We start from the raw sequence: 18,555 nt of genomic DNA, 5'->3' as shown, positions 1-18,555 counted from the left end.
TAATGTCCATTTCCCCCTGGAGTCCATTAATTTCGAAGAAACCTAAACCACATGTGAGGCAAGTCGACTATAACTTCAGGTAGTTAACATAGTACGCACATCCACTTGCATTATTAAGATTTTACTTTTTTTTTGGAATAATATGCTCGTCTGGGGTCTCTTCTTGAAGGCTTTGGACACAATGTCCCCGTGTCCGTCAACCAAGGTTACCGGCGCCACTACTGCCCGCCACGAGACTCTCGAAAAAGGCGAACGGGACACCCTGGGCCGCCCAGTCGTTCTCCAGCCCGGCCAGCCCGGCCATATCTTCATGCTGCGGCCACGGCTGCGGGACGACAGGCGGCCCGAGCCCGTAGCCCGTGTCGAGGATCGAGCCCTCCTCGGGACTCGAGGAATGCATACCCCCCTGCGGCGCCGGGTACGTGCCGCCGAAGTACCGCTGCATCGTCTCGGTCAACGCCGCCTGGTGCAGCTGCGGTCCGGCCTTCTCAAGGCCTCCAGGACGACGGGAGATGATGCGGATGAGGCCAAAGTACGGGACGCGCATGCTCGCTATCGGGGGATACTGCTCTCCGGGGTCTAAGGCCGGTGGCGCCGTCATCTCCTCCGCGCCGGTGGTGGTCACCTGGACGCTGAACCTCGCAGTAACCCCCACGGCCTCCTCCTCACCCTCCTTCTGCACGTCGATGGCCAGCAGCTGGCGCAGCAACTGAGCACTCTGGGCGCCCAGGGTGTCGGAGCTGAGGCGGTTGGCGTCACACATGTTCTCATGGACGCGCTCGATCATGGCGCGGTCGCTGGCATACTGGTGGGCCAGAAAACCCGCCCCAGCGATAGTCGTCGTGGCCGTGTCCGTGTCCGCGTCCGCCCCCGTCGTCGCTGGCGTAACAAGGAGGCCCGCCTCGTCGAGGTGAGCCAGAAGCAGGGTGATGGCAGCCATGAGGGCGAGGAAGTCGACGGTCCGGCAGCAGTAGGCCGTCTCCTTGAGGCTGCGCAGGGCAGTGAAGCGCGTCAGCACCTCCCTCGACGAGTTCACGCACGTGCTGCGCGAGTGCTCGTACTGTTGTTGCCCCTGGTGACTGCGACTGGCAGGGCGGCGGAGCATGTACGGCAGGTGCAGTTGGTTCAGGAGGTTGTAGTGAAACACCTGCGCCATCATCTGGCGCGTCTCCCAGAAGAGCCGCTGGGAGTCAGCCGAGGTGGCGTCCAGCCGCGGGGCCAGCCACCAGCTGCTGGGGAGATTCCGGGCCACCTTCTGCAGCTCTGTCTCGATGGTTTGGGTTAAGGCGAGCTCGGACGGAGACCGGTGGCCCGTCTCGTTGCGCTCCAGGATCCGGCAGGCGACGACGCAATGGATCCGGTCGAGGCGCCCCATCGGCGTATCGCTGGCCAGAATCGTCTCCGACGCCATGCTGCAGTCGCCGGAGCCCTGCGAGACGCCCAGCATGAGGCTAAGGTAGCGGTCGAGAAAGACGATGCGGTACCACATCAGCTCCGGGTAGTACTGTGTTCCCGGCTGGAGAACCTTGTACTGCGACCAGGGGCTCGACCGGTTGAGGCCCATCAACTGCGCCACACTCATTGCGCGCCGGCAGGCGATCCAGCTCCGGCTCAGGTTCCCCAGGTTGGCCTGGTACACGCTCTCCGTCATGACGCACTCTAGCCCCTCGACGCTAGCGAGGAACTCGTCGTTGGTTGTGATCAGTCGAACAACAAGGTTGAATAGGCGCTCTCGGACCACTCGTAGCGGTTCCGACAGGCAGCGGATTTCCTCCTGTGAATCCGGGTGCAGTTGCAGTATGAAGAAGGCGAGCTGGAGCATGTATCTCGCGATGAGCACAGGATGCGCATCCGGTCCATGCGTCCTCAACAGGCTGTTGTGGGACTTGAGGCCATTTTGTTCCAGAATGCTGTATGGCGTCGTCATGATTCCGTCCGTCAGGACAGTCAAGCGCCGACTGGCATCACAAATTCTCCTCGTGTCTTCCTGTGAGGGCAGTGATTGATACAAGAGCTGAGACAGCCTCCCATATTTGTCGTGGGGCTTGGAGGATGGTCCCAAGAGGAATTGAGCATGCGAAGAGTCCGGCGACAGGATTGACCCAAGGGGGGTAATAATGGCGTCGGTATCCCTTCGACAGCGATCTTCATCGCTGGACGCCCCGGGTGTCGTCCATCCGATGTCGCTGGCCTCGGGAGAAGGCGCATGGCGTATGAGAGATGTCGGATGCGCGCTGGTGATTCTTGCTGGATTACCGTCGGCTGGTGCTGGTGCTGTGGGCGCGCTGTCGGCCGTCGGTGTGAACTCCTCGGGAAACTCCTGGCCAACGCAGGGGGAGCCACGTCGCTCGCAGCCTCTGCAGGCGGTCGCACAGGTGGCCGGGTCGAAGATGCATCGCATTTTCCGCCGTTTGCATTCCCAGCAGCTGTGCGTGCCCTTCCGGAGCCGGCGCCGCTTGGCGTCCTCGCGCGGGTCCCGTGGGAAAGCCATGGTTCGAAGCAACGCTGCTAACTAAATGCTAGCTTCAACCGTAATACCTGGATATTTGGTCGGAAATGCCGAACAGATATGCGGGGGAAGCGGACGAGCTGACCGGTTGGGATTTGTGAGCACCCACGTGACGCGGCGGAAGAAACTGGCACCAACCAATGGCGACTTGTCTCCCTGACATAATACGGCGGACGAGTTGGTGCTGACTGCATGCGAGGGTAGCATGCCGTGCATTAGTGGCATGACCAACAGACAGGGGTGACACTCGACCGTAATTTCAGCCGGGGGACAGCTGAGGCTCAATGTCTGGTAATAAATCAATCAGCAGCGATGCAGTGAGGTCATGACCTGGCAATATCACAACGCGGCGGACCAAACTTGTCAAGCAACACGCTCTGTAATCGATTGCCCGTCCTCACTAATCATCGAACAGACGGCTTTAGTTGCTTTCCCTTCAATGACAAATCCCTATCGCTTCTGGTAATCATGGCGCAGATCCCGTTGCTATCGATGCAGTTCAAAAGGTGCCGGGGACACCACCGTTCTCAATCCTGCTGCCGTTTTTGGAATCGTCTCTTACCAGGCGCAGTTTGTTTATCCTTGTCTGTTTAGATCATTCATTCACACCATGTCAGTTCACAAGTCAGGCCAGGAGAGTGAGAGCACTACGGCGACTGAGGGGGAGAAGTCGGATCGGATTCAGGACTACCATGATGGAGATGCGGCTCAACCTGTAGACAATGCTCTCAAGGACGCCGGCTCAGAGCACACACCCGCACCCGCGACCGATCCCACGTCTGAGACTGAGCCGGAGCGTGAATACATGACGGGACTGAGGCTGTTCCTGGTCATGATGACCATCAACATGAGCGGACTGTTGACGGCCTTGGAGATCGGCATCATCGCCACGGCCATCCCCGCCATCACCGACCAGTTCCACGCGCTGGACGACGTGGGCTGGTACGGCAGCGCCACCTTCCTCGTCGTGGCCGTCAGCTCGGCGCCCTGGGGCAAGGCGTTCAAGTACCTGGACGTCAAGTCGGTCTACCTGGCCTCGATCGCCTTCTTCCTGCTGGGGAGCATCGTCGGGGGCGTCGCGCCGACCAGCGTCGCCGTCATCGTCGGCCGCGCCATCCAGGGCTTCGGCATCACGGGCACCATGAACGGCTCCATCATCGTCATCAACTACGTCTCCCACCCGCGCCGCCACCCCCTCCTCATCGGCGTCTGGATGGCCGTCTTCATGGTCTCCACCATCCTCGGCCCCGTCGTCGGCGGCGCCCTGACCTCCGTCTCCTGGCGCTGGGTCTTCTACATCAACCTGCCGCTCGGCGTCCCCATCGTCATCATGCAGCTCCTCTTCCTGCGCGTCCCCAAGCACATCAAGCCGACCCCGGCGACGTGGAAGGAGATCATCCTTCAGCTGGACATCCCGGGTTTCGTCGTCCTTCTGGCCTCGCTCGTCTGCTTCATCTTGGCCCTGCAGTGGGGCGGGCAGTCGAAGCAGTGGAGCGACGGTTCCGTCATTGCTACTCTGGTCATGTGGATCGTGCTCTTTATCATCTTCGTCGCCGTCGAGGCTTTCCAAGGCGAACGGGCCATGGTTCCCCTACGGTTGTTGAAGCCGCGGTCGACGTGGGCCAACGTTGCATGGTGCTTTGTGTGAGTTTTCTTTTCTTTTGTCTCCTCTAACACTATATCCTGCATGAAGCTGACCTGGTGAGCCGTTTTTCAGCTCCAATTCCGCCTTTTACCAGGTCATGTTCTACCTGCCCATCTACTTCCAGTCCGTCAAAGGCGACTCGGCCATCATCAGCGGCGTCAACACCCTCCCGTTCCTGGCCTTTTTTGGCCTGGGGGCGATGCTCGGGGGTGCCTTCGTCGGCAAGACGCGCCATGTACAGCCATTCCAACTGGTCAGCGCCCTTCTCATGGTGGCCGGTGCGGTGCTGTTGTACTTGCTGCGCGTCACATCCTCCACCGGCCGCTGGGCCGGCGCTCAGGTCCTCTTCGGCTTCGCGGTCGGCCTCGGCAACCAGATACCCCTCATGACGGTGCAGGGGCTGTCGAAGCCCGAGGACGTGCCCACCTCTACCGGTATCATGTTCAGTAAGATTCCTCGAGGCTCTCTCGCGTAGCATTCCTTCTGCTAACTCATGCCCCCAGTGACCCAGTCCGGCAGCGCCGTCTACTTCATCGTTGTGGCCCAGGCCATCTTCGCCAACCGCATGCTGGAGACGATTAAGTCCAACGCCGCCCACCTCAACCCCCTGCAGGTTCTGGGCACAGGTGCGTCCGAAATCACCAAAGTCTACCGCGGCGAGGACCTGGCCGCCGTGCTCGACGCCTACATGGTCGGCATCAGGGACGTCTTCACCTGCGTCCTGGCTGGCGCGTCCCTTGCGGTCCTGCTCACCGCGCTCGTCCCACTGCGGAGGCTTCCCAACCACGACAATAAGAAAGCGGTGGCGGAGGCAGCGGCGGGAGAAAAGAACGAAGCGGTTTAGGCTACTTATTCAGCGAACAAAGGAAACGGCCCTGGAACTCTACCTGGGAGAGATACGGGGTCTGCAAGTTTGACAAGTATGTCAGGGAAATCAAGCAAAACAATGCTGTTCGACCCTGGTTTATATGTAATATTACTAGTGGTCACGCCCTACGCAGGCCAAGAATGAGAGAAATGGGATGGTTGGGTCTCGTTAACTTGGGACTTCACATAGCCCCTTCTCGGCCAGAAAAGTTTCGGTTTAGATACCTAAGCGCTACGTGCGAGGCCGCTAGACGGTAACTATATGTTTTACTGTGCTCAGCTCGCACCGACGAGAAACATTCTATTGATTTTATAATTGTTATAATACAAACGTGAAAGAAAGAAAACTAGGCGCTTAGGTATATCGAAAGCCAACTACGGTATGCCAGGCATATGTATTGCAGCACTGCGCGCTTTCATTTGCAAACCGTCGAGGCGTCTAAGTTATTGCCACTGGAAGCCAGACAGTACGTTGCCTCAAAACTCGCAATTGCCAACCAACAAACGTTTGCAACACGGGTTCATCGAGATGATCGCGCCAGTGACGTAGCTGGCTGACTGACTGACCAATCCGATGACCTGAAGTCCAGTTACCTACCGTACATATCTTGTCTTGTAGAGACCGTTAAATTCCAAGCACTCAAGTTGCTGTTGTGATAGGGCAGTGTCAAAACAAGAGTTGCTTTAATTACTTTCAACCTTGGACGGATATCTAATATCGGTCTGAGTTATACAGAAACGACTCATCGGAGCAGTACATCGTATAATCGCGATCATCATCGTCTCCAGAGACAGGACTCGATGGCTCAAGCGGCGACCTCCCATAAGCAGCAACCCTAGCCGCCCTTTCAGCCGCCTTCTCTTCCCGCCGACTCTGCTTCTCCCGCTCCATCTGCTCGTCGGTAAGTCGTTTCTGGATCGGATCCCAACACTTCTTGCAGTATTGGGTGTAGTCACCCAGTATCGGTTTTCGCAGAGGCCCGAGGTACCCGTTGCCCCGACACACATTCCCGATGAGCGTGAAGGTCGGAGGGTACTGCATCGCTTGTGCGGCGAGGCCGAACTCGCGGCATTCGATGCATACGACGTGTCGAACGCCCCCAATCGTGACGAAGTTTCCTGGCAAGTATCGGGACACCACCGACATCGTGTTCCCGTTTCCCCCGACTTGGGTGTGCTTCTCAATACCGCAGTCGACGCAAAAGCGGCTGGATGCCTCCACGGCCCCTTTTCTTCTCTTGCTCTTCAGCATTGTATCTGCAAACTTCGATCAATGCCGGTATGTTTTTCACATAGAACAGGTGTAGAGATCGCCCCCGAGAACGATGACGTTGGCTTCCTCGAGGGACACGAGGTCGTCCACTTCGGGTGGGGGGATTATCTCGCGTAGACGGCGACAAACACCGCGCAGGGCTAGTCGGTCCAGGGCGTCGCAGTGCTCGAGTATCTCGTTCTGGAGCTCCCCGGGGATGGCCATCAGATTCGGTCCACTCATGGTGCTATCGTTCAATTCAGGGCTATCGGTTATGGGATCTATCTCGTAGAGTCATCGAACAGAGAATCAGGGGCGAAGCTTCAGTGTGCGGGGTAAGTTACCAAGCAGGCAGAAAACGTGAAGGCAGCAAGCGACTCAATAAGGGGCAGGCTGCAGGAGCACGGATATACTTCATGTGATTAACTGTAACCTTATCCAAAGAAGGCGTTGCTTATCACTTCCGAGATGATCACTGCCTGGCTTCCTATGCCAGAAAAGGGGGTGAAATACGACCAAGAATAGGTAGGACCAATGACCTAACTAACAAGCGTTCCATGGCGGAACGGTCAGTACAATAACGGCGTCGTCACGACTCGAAGAGCTTTCTATTTCCAAGTAATGTTGTTTATTGTTACGAGACTGACCCGCAACGCTTCCGGCTCGGTATCATTGTTGTGCCGCCTTATTGCCCCGAGGGTTGAGAGGGCGCTAAGGAGTACCGCGCGTTGGGTCTCGTCCGTAAAACACCACTCAGACACGCCGCGCAATAATGCGTCTTCACGTATCGGAGCCCCACCCCCGACGCCCCCGGCCCACGGTCCCGGCACAACGTTGCGCCTCCGGCCTCGCAAAACCCGCGACACCCCGGACAGAGGACGTGGGAGACGAAGGCCACCATGATCCGGGTCCCCGGCGTATAGCGGGTCGTGGTCTGGGTGGTCCCGTCCTCGAGGACGACTGTGTACTCTTTGACACCGCAGGCCAGGCAGAACCGGTCCGCGACGTCATAGCCGCCTCTCGCTTTGCGTTGGATGGTCACGTCGTCGTCGAAGTTGGTTCGGCGTTGGAGACTGGCGCAGGCGGGACAGGTGAAGAGGTCTTTCTCAATGACGAAGAGATTGAGGGACTCGGCCGCGAGAAGCTCCTGTCCTGTTGGCGGGGGCATCTTTTGTCGTAGGCGGGCCCCTGTGAGGCGGAGCAGGAGACGGTCCACGCCGTCGCAGTGCCGGAGGAAGATTTGGTTCTGAAGCTCGCCTGGGAGCGCCAAGAGACTCGGTCTGCTCATTGTTGTTTTTGTATGATGTTCAATAAGAGTATGGGAATCACACTGGGAAGGACTTGCGGGGTATATTACAGGAGAGAAGGCAACAGCAGCGTGAATGGAAGTGCACAAGCAGCAATAGTGATGCTGCACGTGATCGGTGGCGTCTTTTATCAAGATAAAGACTCAGCCGCAATGTCGACATCATTCTCACTTTAGGGGTTAGCGTTACCGAGTAGGAAGGCAAGTGCATACTAGACTGGGCAGGCCTTTCTGTTGTTTCAGAGCATTCCAAGTGTCAGGTAGAAAAGCATGCATTGTGTGAACGAGGGCGGGTGACTGAGACATGAGCCACATTATCATTGGTCCGCTTACCGAAGATGAGGTTTAATGTGCACAGTGAATATACCGTCATAAAGGGGCTGAACCATTGTCAAGCTACCACAGCAACATAGCCAGCTGCGTCCCGTTCCACTTTACTTAATTTTATTGTGTTGCCCCAACCCCTTGCTACCATAAGAACGTTTTCAAGTCGTCACTGCAGATTGTCGCAGTGATCGAGCCTGGCGGCAGCGCTCTTGGCGGCATCCGCAAGGCATTGTGGTGCTGTTTTTTGCGGGCTCAATGACGACGTCATACGCCGGGGAAAGTGTAGGGAACCCAGCTAAAGGGGTTATAGAAGTCCTAAATGGCAATGCTGATGGAGGATTTTATCCAGACTTCAACGACCTAGAGTATAGGGGAAACATATAGTTAACTTGGATCGCATCACTTGATAATATATTACATAGACCGAAAACGAAGGTTTATCTGGTATAGTCGCTCGAAATAGATCGCCCCAAAACTAGTCTCAAGGCCGCTGAGCGGCCTCGTCTTTGGTGGCAACTGAGGAATAGGGGCAGGCAACCGCTAAGAGCGGAACGGGACGCCTGTCGCAATGGAGGATGTACCCAGTTGATTCAACATCATGTATTTGGAGGTATGAATACCACCTCTTGGTGTCATCTGACATGTGCCTCAAGCCATCAATTGAGACTAAAAACCTAAGTCTGTCACGCTGGAGTGTCCACCTCACCATGACCTTCCCAAGATCAGATCTGCATACCACTATGCTTTGGTCCCTTGGATTGAGGCAAAGTCGTGGCCGGGAAACTCGATCGTGGCAGCTAGCCATGACGGAGGTGTAATCATACAAGCTCGCCCCCAGAATCGGGCGTCAGCACACGCCGCACGTTCTGGAACAACAAGTCGCGCCAGATGCGAAACTTGCCCCTGTCCACGAGCGATCCTGGACGGTTGGGGTTGTTCAGCCAAAGCTTGGTGGTGCTAAGCGTGGCTTCCCCAAAGCTGGTGATCTGTCGGAGGTAGAAGCCCGCCCATGGATTGAGGCGCATGGTATCGACAGAGAGCTGTCGTTGTTCGCGAGCGCGAGCCACGGCCTGGCGCTCATAGTCTTCAAGATTCTCCCCGGAGAGGCAGGTCAGCAAGCGGTTCGAGGTCGACAGTAGCTCTAGGTTGGCGCCGAGCAGCTCGGACCTCACGTCTGTATCGAACAAGGCCGGGTTTCGGATGTCACCGGTCGCAGTAACGATGGCGTCAAACTCCTTGCGCCACTGATGCAGTTCGGCCTTGAACGCCAGGACGCGTTCATAAAGCACGGTTTGGTCGTTTTGGGTATCACCGTACATGAAGTTGGTGACATCGCGGAGAAGCCGCGGGAACTTGATGAAAATGCACCATGAGAATATGGCAATGTAGCTTCGAGCCGATAATATCTCATCGGGAGCGATAACGTATTTAAGCAAGCGTTGCCACGGATCTTCGTCCAGGAAGCAGGCTTGATTCAAGCGACAGCTCTCAAATACCTAGATTGTATGTTAGGGTACTGATGTCACATGGAGCGCCGGCGGTAAAAGAAGAGAAGCCAGGATACTTACCAAGGGGCCCATCAAGCTGAACAGCAGCGACATATCATATGGCGTCAGAAAGCGCATTGGACCTCGCATCTGAACGAGGCGAGCGGCACCTGCAATGTGCCGCTCCCAGGCATGGGAACGTTGCGATTCCAGCAGCTAAGCCGGTCGGTCAGTTAGGAATAGTTGTCTTTGGGCAGAGCGCATCCCAGTGGCACTAACCTCATACAAGCTGAGGAGCTCAACGGTGCACAGCACATCTGTATCATGCCAATTTTGACCATTGACGGCGTCCTGTAGGCTCTGCAAAGCTCGGCCGTACTGCAATATCTCGCGTGTTTCAGGGGGCCTTGCTGACGGGACCAAAACGCGCCGCGCCCGCATAGCTAGGCATCGCACTGCCTCGTCTAGGCAAGGGCTGTGGCCGTACTTCACAGGCACAAATGAGAGGTAGGATCTGCGGCGGCGACTGACGAGACCACTCAGCTCATTGGTTTGCGGTTCAAGGATGGCTGAGGCGGTCTGGCCCACCTGAACCATGGTCAAGGCCGAGAGGTCGAGGATGTTCAATCCCGTCTTGGCCGTTACCGTCTCTAGGCCCATCGGGGGCATGGCCCTGGGCGGCCTGTGGTGGCGAGGCCGACGCTGCAGCGCATTGGAGGAAACATGCTTGGAGGAAGAAGGCGCCGACACCGACGATGATGAAGACGGTGCTGCTTCTGTTGATGCAGCTGGTAATTCCAGTAGCCCATCCTCGTTTGGCTCCGACTTGACATGCGCCTGTGCTGATTGTTGCTGCTGCGGGGTAGCTGATGTCGCTGCGCCAGCACTAGTAGATGCTGCCGTAGTGGGTTGGACAAAGACAGGAACTTGGCGCAGATTCTGTTTTCCCCAGTTGGCGGAGCCCTTGCGAGCCGCCGCCGTGGCCTTCATGGCCTTTTTCCGAATCTTTTCCCGTGCCTTGTCATCGATGCCACGATTGTTTTGGTCTGTGACAATGAATTCAAAGTTGCCGCTAGACATGTTGATTGATGTCGGGCTTTGTTAGGGGGAGTAAAGTTCGTGGGTGTTCCCGAGGGCCAACGGGCGCTACCAGACTCAACTCAACGTTCGTGGTCCTGGCCTAGTTGCTGAGGTACAGTTTCTCCGAATGCAACTCTGGGAATAGAGCCGTCGAAGATGATCGAATTTCGAGAGAAAGGGTCAATTCAGAATCAGAGAACGTGTATAACGGCGTCCATCCTTTAGTCTCGGGGGGCGCGTTCCCCAGACTTAATACTGGCACGGCAATTGCGTGCCCGACGGCATTTCTAGCCACAGCCTGCCCTATCGGTTTCTCGCGCCCAAAGCTGGTGTTTTTGAGCCGTCTGCACGCTAAAACCCACTAGGACATGCAAGACCCGGGTCCAGATGTGGTGGGACCTGCTTTGGCGAATTTGAACCATCTCTCCTTCTTTCTTTTCCCCAAGCCGTCGACCATTGAATAGGCAAACTTGAACTTCCCACGGAGATATTAATATTTGATCACAGACTTCCAATCAGGGGGAGAACGTCAGTGTAATTCTCTGATTGCCTTCGGGAGGGGAGTGCAATTGATTGATTGTTTGATCAGGACGCAATCTTCGTGGACGGAATTTGCCGCCAAGGCACCATTCGTAGTGGATCGTAAAGAAGCAAATCAACTGAATGGATCTATTTACAGTAACAATGGTCTGTCATAGGCCTGCCGCGTGAGGAGCAAACTCCGTCCACCCCTCCCAACCCCCACGAACCTGCTTCATGTGCGCCCTCCAAAGCCGCCATCCGGACAGCATTGGAACTACCAGGAACGAATTGACTGCGCTGCACGACACTATCGATCGTTGCCGTCAATTCTTACTGTCAGGAGGCTGGAGGAGCCGAAGCAAATAGACGCATGCACCCAACCCAACGAAGGCAGATCATCTAGGGCGCTCACATCAATCGCCTGTTCAGTGTTTCTAATTATCTATCTACATGGATATAAATCCTTCCTATATGCAAAGCTGACGGCTCTGGTCATATGAGCCATGGGGTTCGACATGCTGTCGACAGGAGCCTTGAATTCATTCCAGTAATTAGTCCTGCATCATCCTGCCATAGTCTGCCGAGGCTTAGCGCCATCACTCGACCTCGCCTCACTGCTACAGCGATGGATGTCATATTGATCGATCGTCTCCATCTTCACAGTCGCGATCAGCAACAGCAATTGACGTCAGCTGACCACTGAACCTGGGGCTTTACCGTCCTTGCTCGCAGCTCCACTGCACCCTCGTGAGCTATCCAGTCGACCCTGTTCAAGTTCTATCTCGACAAACACAACCTGCCAGACTCGCATTCGGGCGTCGCTTTCTTCTTTCCTTTCGTGTCCGTTAACTCCTCTCACCACGACAGTGTCGACTAGGCTCTAGTAGGCTCTCATATCTTCCCCGGAATCTGCCCGGCGCCGACGCCATCATTGCCGCCTCCCCTACATCCTCACGGCCATATGTCTGCAGTTTACTGCCTACTTCGAGACTAGACACATTAATTAGCTAGGAATTCTATCTCATGCATTCTTCGCCTACAAATTCATCGTGGGCTCTGTCTCTCCTTTATGCTGGATCAGGCGGGTTTCTCAATGCTAGTTAGACTTCGGTCTACGCAGGATTTGATATCTCTGGGGTTCCCCAGATTCTCTTCATATCATCACCAACACATGCAGTTTCAGCCACGTCAATGGGACTCAATACGCGCTTGCACCGACAACGCAAGGTCAGCCTTAAAAACGTCGAGTACGCTGCCTCACCGTACTGAGCCAAGACCCAAGTTGCCAAAGAAGTAGGCGAAAAAGCTGCAGTGACAATCTTGCCAGGAGTCATAGGGCACGGAGGAGTACACGATCGGAACTCAGATCTCGCTCCTTTGCCAAGCTTCTACATGCTGCGAATCATCCGCCATCGGTGCATTGGAAACAGTAACATGGGGATCTAGCATTGTGGATAAATTGGATTGTTGCACACTAGACCATACTTGGTGGCTACGATTCGTAGCAGCAGGAGCAGAAGCTGGACAGCAGTATTGGGAGGCAACATGGATCTATGGATCCTGGAGATGTACCCTTTGGTCCGACCAATACTTATGGTAAAGTCTTTTTCCAAGGCTTATCGAATCGAATTCTCTATGGCACTTCTCTCTACAAGGCAAAAACTTCGTCTTCTAGGGATGACACAGTACGAATATTATAAGATCGGCACCCCCCCTACGCACCACCCCTACAACGTACCATCCATCACCACCAAAAATACCGATTTTAGCCCTTTTATATTAAATCGAGGAAGAATCGTAAAAATAAATTGTAAATAGTTTTAAAAATAGTTTTTAATTTTATCGAAGGAATATTATTTTAGAAAATGAGAAAAATTGTTTTTCCAGTTAAATTTTAAATTGAAATCGAGAATTTTAAAATATATTGGAAATACTAATAAAAATAAATCTTTAAAAATAATACGAAATAATAATAGTTTTAAATAAACTTTATATCTTTAATACTCCTTTTTTAAAGACGGATTTAAATTTTACATTTATTTTTTTATAAAAAAATTATCCCTTAAACTATATTAAGAAAACGAAAAGTGGAGAATATTTTTTTATAGGGAATATTTTAAATGTAAAAATAAAAATAATCCCTCTATTTTTTAAACCGGGGATTTAAATTTTTTAAAAATTATTATCGTATTTTCCCGATTTTTCTTAATTTTATAAAATTTTTAAGTATATAATTTTAATATAAAATTATTAAGATATACGTGGTTGAAATCGGGTGTTTTTAGTGGTGTTAGCGGGTGCGTAGTTAGGGTGGTGTGTAGGGGGGGTGCCGATCTTAGATTTAAAAGTAATACAAATATTTACAGACTCGGATAATTAGATGAGATAACTCGACATCTATATTGCCACCACAACTGTCCATCCTAGCATAATAATGTCAAAATATCAGCAAGCCCCTATTCGATTATATCCTACAAGAGATCATGTAGCAGCTGTCGTAATACCGTTCCCAATTCCTCTTGTCTCTTCTGTTGTCTTTTGAGTGCGATTGCAGTGTCTACGAGCCTTGTCTCCGGTTACAGATAGACACAGAGGAGTTCGCTTTTAACCAAGTCCCTTCGGCAGTGGCCTTCACTCGCCTTTCGAAAACAAATACATAGAGGCTTTTTTCTCCCAGACAATTCATTCCTCCCAATCCTGCTTTACTAAATATTGTTCCTATTATTCCCTCTTCTCTTTTGTATCCCCCCCTCACCAGTGACGCTTCCTTTCTCATCATGTGAAACTACCCTTCCCTTCCCCCCCCCCCCCGGTCATCTCAAGCTCTCACGACGGGCGAACTGGAAGTCGCCTAAGACTCTAGACACAGACTGAGCCGTCCAACCCTGCTCCATGGCGTTAAACTGCGGGCCTCCCGAAACGACGTTAGACTAGTATGTGTAAAGCTCGTATCATACAATTCATCCCTTGCTATGTCTCGTAGTGTGATGCATTGTATTCGCGTTGTCTTGCCGTTGTGATGCCTCGCTTTGTAGGTAGTTGTAATGCTTCATAACTGTGACGCATCTATGTATCATGCCATGCTATGCTGTAGTCTCGTCTTGTTGTGTGCTTGTGCAACTATATGTTTCGCCGTGCTTTTTGCCCTATGTCTTGCTGCGTGTCTTGTCCTTGGTAGTCGTGATGTTTTCATAGTGTTGTTGTAGTTCTTCAACTTGCTACTGCACGTGATCGTAATCGATAACAACATTGACATGGGTTTAGTGTCATCTCTGGCAATGGACTGTGAATAACCTGACTGGTGCTCAAGATGCGATGCACACCAAGGGATACTAACAATAAATCAGCTACAATGCGAGAGACTCCGATGGATGTGCATTGCATCTTTCGATCCCATCCGTCATGATCCACATTTGCCGAGGTGCGGTCATACAGGCAAGCAGGGTTCCTTGCGTCGAAAGCTGAAAGATTTCCCCACAAGTTCAAATGCGCTGCCCCGACTTTTCCCCATCTTTCCCCAAGTCTCGAGTCCCAGTGCTGTGTCACCGGTATTTGCCGTCCCAACCCCAACTTGCCCGTGCTAGCAAGGTGGTACCGAGGATTTTTTTTGGCTTCTAGCAGTTCATCCCACGTGTCTACACTCTACATTGATATAGAGGTCGACTTGTTTGGAGTGAAATGATAGCTCTAGACACTTTTTTCCTTCTTTCGCATTTGATCTATAATTGAGCATTCCACAATCACCCAACTCTCACGCCTTCCCCTTCCACACTAGATCGTATGTTCTTGGTCAGTGATTACAGAGACTCGCGGAAGCCTCGGTCATTACTTCAATGCCCGGTACTAGCAAGGGTCTACACCATGGGGAAATGGCAGAAACCCCACAGACCATCACATTCTTCACCCGACTTTCTCTCCACCCCAACGGTTTACCCCGACATAATGGAGTATTGGCTAGTCTCGTGGTCGATTCTTCGAGGCCGGCCCGATTAGGCTGCCGATTCCACGGTTCCTTTTACCGCCCTTCTTCTGACCAATTCACTCGCCAACACCTCCTCCACCGAGTCATCTCCTAGCGGCCGCCGTCATGTTATCCCATCATCTACTTACCCGTAGCCTCAATCGGCAATGGCCCGACACGCTAGGCCAAGCTTGAATTCCTCCGCCATGGCAGTCCCCAGGCATATTTACCCAAAAGCCAGGGGCGCAAGCATTCTCTGGCAGGGTGGCAGGTTGGGCTCGCAGGTTGCGGCTATAAATACGCGGTTGTCCCCGTTTGAGATAGACGGACGATTCGATGCTTCTTCACGGTTCAATTTAAAGACGAAAGAGCACTCCCACTCTTGTGACACTCTCAACCATGCTGTCCTCACTCATACCCGGGCTAGCCTGCCTGTCGGCATTCGCCGCTGCCCAGGATATCCCTATTACTGACGATGCCTTCTTCTATGGTCAATCTGAGCAGGTGTACCCAACTCGTATGTCCTCGATAGCCACGCGTCATCGATAGACTGAGGCTGACCAAAATTTCACAGCGCAAATGGCCTCGAACGGACCTTGGGCGGATGCTGTATCACGAGCCAAAGACATGGTTGCCCAGATGACTCTGGAAGAAAAGGTAAGTAGCCCATCCCCATGGTTACGTCTAGACTTATTCTTACATATTATATCAGGTAAACCTGACTGGCGGCGCTACAGTCGACAACGGATGCTCAGGTTTCATCCCTAGTATACCACGTCTTGGTTTCCCTGGTTTGTTCATCTTGCATTAAAGGGCTAGACCTGTTGCTGACAATAAATCCAGGGTTGTGTCTAGCAGACGCCGGTAATGGCGTTCGAGCAACAGATTACGTCCACTCATGGCCTTCCGGTATGCATGCTGGCGCGAGGTAAGCACTTCTGCGATAGGGGGTCACTCATTTGGGATGATGTTTCTAACTCAGACTTTCAGTTGGAACAAGGATCTCACACACCAGAGAGCCCGTTTTATGGGAGGCGAGGCCAGGACAAAAGGAGTGAATGTCCTTCTCGGGCCCTGCATTGGTCCAATGGGGCGCACTGCTCGTGGTGGTAGAAACTGGGAGAGTAAGTTCAGTTGATCAAGATGTCGAGGGTATCAAGTATGCTAATCTATGATATCGTGTAGGTTTCTCGGCCGATCCGTACCTTGATGGCAGTCTAGTGTATGAGACTGTGACCGGTGTTCAAGGGATGGGAGTTATCACAAGCACCAAAGTAAGACACGTTTAATCTTTTGCTCAAGGCTATAGCTGACAGAAGCTAGCACTTTATCGCTCAAGAACAAGAAACGCATCGTCTTGCAACTAAATCTGGAGAGCATGTAGAGGCTGTCAGCTCGAACGTTGATGATAAGACGATACATGAGCTCTATCTCTGGTAAGTCACCTTCTTTTGTTCGGTATTATCTTTACTAACATGGAATGAAGGCCATTTGCCGATGCCGTCAGAGCAGGAACAGGAAACATCATGTGCTCGGAGCAGCGGCTCAACAATTCTTACGCTTGTCAGAACAGTTTCGCCCAAAATGGCCTCCTCAAGGGAGAACTTGGCTTCCAGGTAAGAAAAGAACATTCGGAACATCCGATCAGGCTTATACTGACCACATCCCCCAGGGCTGGGTGGTGTCTGATTGGGGCGCTCAACACTCCGGGGTGGCCTCAGCACTTGGCGGGCTTGACGTAGCAATGCCAAGCGGTGCTGACTTCTGGGCCGGCAACCTTACTCAAGCTGTAAACAATGGGTCCGTTCCGGAAGCCCAGCTTGATAACATGGTGACCAGGTAAGACAACGACTACTTATTCAATGAGAGCGCGCATCATAGGGCTGACTGTTGCCTGTTCCAGAATACTGGCGTCTTGGTACCAGATGGGACAAGATAAACCTGAGTTTCCTGAGCCTGGTGTAGGCATGCCCAAAGACCTCCTCAAGCCTCACAAGGTCGTCGATGCTCGGAACTCCAGTGCAAGGCCCGCTCTATTCGACGGAGCGGCCGAAGGTCATGTCTTGGTCAAAAATACGAATGGGGCACTTCCCCTGGATTCATCCAAGATGAAGCTCATCTCGCTATACGGATACTCTGCCAAATCACCCAGTCGCAACAACCCGGATGCCGCGGCAGCCGGCCAGGCCTTTGCTCCTTGGGCAATGGGCGCTGAGGCTGGAAACGTTACTGAGCTTGGCATTGGCTTCTTCGGTGACCTTAGTCTGACCTACTCAGCGATTGCCGTCAACGGGACTATCGTTTCGGGTGGTGGATCAGGGGCGACGGCGCAAAACCTTATCAGCTCGCCTCACGATGCACTGGTGGCCCAAGCATACGAGGATGGCACGGCTGTCTTCTGGAACTTTGAGTCGGAAAATCCAGGTGTGAACCCTACCTCGGACGCCTGCATAGTGATCGGAAATGTCTGGGCCACTGAGGGTTACGACCGGCCGAATCTCCGAGATGAATTTACCGACAAGCTCATCGTGAATGTTGCGGACCAATGCGCCAACACCATTGTGGTTTTCCACAACGCTGGCATTCGCATGGTCGATACATTCGTCGACCACCCGAACGTCACAGCCATCATCTACGCGCATCTTCCTGGACAGGACAGCGGCAAGGTATTGGTTTCGCTTCTGTACGGCAAGACCAACCCATCCGGTCGCCTCCCATACACGGTTGCGCGCGATGAGTCCGACTACGGCGCACTCCTTGACCCAAGCCAGTTCACGCCACCCGAGAAGTACAAGAAGTTCCCGCAAGCCGATTTTGACGAGGGTGTGTTCATTGACTACCGTCATTTCGATGCTCACAACATCACTCCGCGCTACGAATTCGGTTTTGGGCTGAGTTACACGACTTTTGAGTATGCCGACCTGACCGTTGCCAAGACGGATGCACCGTCTCAAGCCTACCCAGTAGGTGCCATTGCCGAGGGCGGCCAGACGGACTTGTGGGACGTGGTGGCGTCAGCCAGCGCTAAGGTATCCAACACCGGTAGCATGGATGGAAAGGAGGTCGCACAGCTCTACATTGGCATTCCCGGTGAGGGCAATCCCATCCGACAGCTACGCGGGTTCGAGAAGCCCCTGATCAAGAAGGGCGAGACGGTGAGCGTCAAGTTTGAGCTCACGAGACGAGACTTGAGCGCCTGGGACGTCGAGGCGCAGAAGTGGAAGCTGCAGGCGGGAGAGTACAAAGTCTACGTTGGTAGCAGCAGCAGGAACCTGCCGCTCACGTCAGCACTGGTTATCTGAGATATGATCTCGCGGTGCTGAGGAGTGGATGTCGATAATATCTTCATGTAAGAAGTCCATAATCATTAATTTGTGAATACGGAACAAACTGCCTATTTCCGCAATCTCACTACCTCACGATCAGGTGGACACTTGCATTGCTTGATTTTCCTTCTCTTTTCTATCTTTTTTGAAAAGAAAGTGCTGGGCCAAGCTTCTGTATCGACGGACGGGTCTGCGGGTCCTCCCCCTAGCCTCGGTGCCATCATTGCTTACTCGCCCCGATTTCAACACTGCCCAAACTTAAGAATCTCGGGC

At 53.3% G+C, this 18,555-nt stretch overlaps 6 protein-coding genes across 6 annotated transcripts; 2 read left to right on the top strand and 4 right to left on the bottom strand.

Annotated features, from left to right (window-relative positions):
- Nucleotides 1–196: 196 nt before the first annotated feature.
- On the bottom strand, nucleotides 197–2,491 carry PG985_002279 (uncharacterized protein; the record flags this gene model as incomplete). The annotated part of the gene is made up of 1 exon (XM_066822048.1): nucleotides 197–2,491. The coding sequence occupies one exon, from the start codon at nucleotides 2,489–2,491 to the stop codon at nucleotides 197–199; it is 2,295 nt and encodes a 764-aa protein (XP_066689480.1).
- Nucleotides 2,492–3,119: 628 nt separating this feature from the next.
- PG985_002278 (MFS transporter) lies at nucleotides 3,120–4,998 on the top strand (the record flags this gene model as incomplete). Its single annotated transcript, XM_066822047.1, has 2 exons — nucleotides 3,120–3,286; nucleotides 4,674–4,998. The coding sequence occupies 2 exons, from the start codon at nucleotides 3,120–3,122 to the stop codon at nucleotides 4,996–4,998; spliced, it is 492 nt and encodes a 163-aa protein (XP_066689479.1).
- A 735-nt stretch (nucleotides 4,999–5,733) lies between these two features.
- PG985_002277 (uncharacterized protein) lies at nucleotides 5,734–6,273 on the bottom strand (the record flags this gene model as incomplete). Its single annotated transcript, XM_066822046.1, has 1 exon — nucleotides 5,734–6,273. One exon carries the CDS (start codon nucleotides 6,271–6,273, stop codon nucleotides 5,734–5,736), a length of 540 nt encoding a protein of 179 aa, XP_066689478.1.
- A 36-nt stretch (nucleotides 6,274–6,309) lies between these two features.
- PG985_002276 (uncharacterized protein) lies at nucleotides 6,310–7,561 on the bottom strand (the record flags this gene model as incomplete). The annotated part of the gene is made up of 2 exons (XM_066822045.1): nucleotides 6,310–6,554; nucleotides 7,147–7,561. 2 exons carry the CDS (start codon nucleotides 7,559–7,561, stop codon nucleotides 6,310–6,312), a joined length of 660 nt encoding a protein of 219 aa, XP_066689477.1.
- A 1,163-nt stretch (nucleotides 7,562–8,724) lies between these two features.
- PG985_002275 (uncharacterized protein) lies at nucleotides 8,725–10,473 on the bottom strand (the record flags this gene model as incomplete). The annotated part of the gene is made up of 3 exons (XM_066822044.1): nucleotides 8,725–9,402; nucleotides 9,475–9,609; nucleotides 9,673–10,473. 3 exons carry the CDS (start codon nucleotides 10,471–10,473, stop codon nucleotides 8,725–8,727), a joined length of 1,614 nt encoding a protein of 537 aa, XP_066689476.1.
- Nucleotides 10,474–15,355: 4,882 nt separating this feature from the next.
- Nucleotides 15,356–18,258, top strand: PG985_002274 (beta-glucosidase precursor; the record flags this gene model as incomplete). Its single annotated transcript, XM_066822043.1, has 10 exons — nucleotides 15,356–15,473; nucleotides 15,531–15,613; nucleotides 15,669–15,747; nucleotides 15,800–15,884; nucleotides 15,947–16,080; nucleotides 16,142–16,230; nucleotides 16,280–16,392; nucleotides 16,443–16,572; nucleotides 16,629–16,795; nucleotides 16,860–18,258. 10 exons carry the CDS (start codon nucleotides 15,356–15,358, stop codon nucleotides 18,256–18,258), a joined length of 2,397 nt encoding a protein of 798 aa, XP_066689475.1.
- Nucleotides 18,259–18,555: the final 297 nt, after the last annotated feature.

Source organism: Apiospora marii (assembly GCF_038362585.1).
Source record: "Apiospora marii strain CBS 49790 chromosome Unknown utg000002l_segment0_segment0, whole genome shotgun sequence".
NCBI lineage: Eukaryota > Fungi > Ascomycota > Sordariomycetes > Amphisphaeriales > Apiosporaceae > Apiospora > Apiospora marii.
Note: the sequence above shows the minus strand (reverse complement) of the source record. Positions and strands in the feature narration are given on the sequence as shown.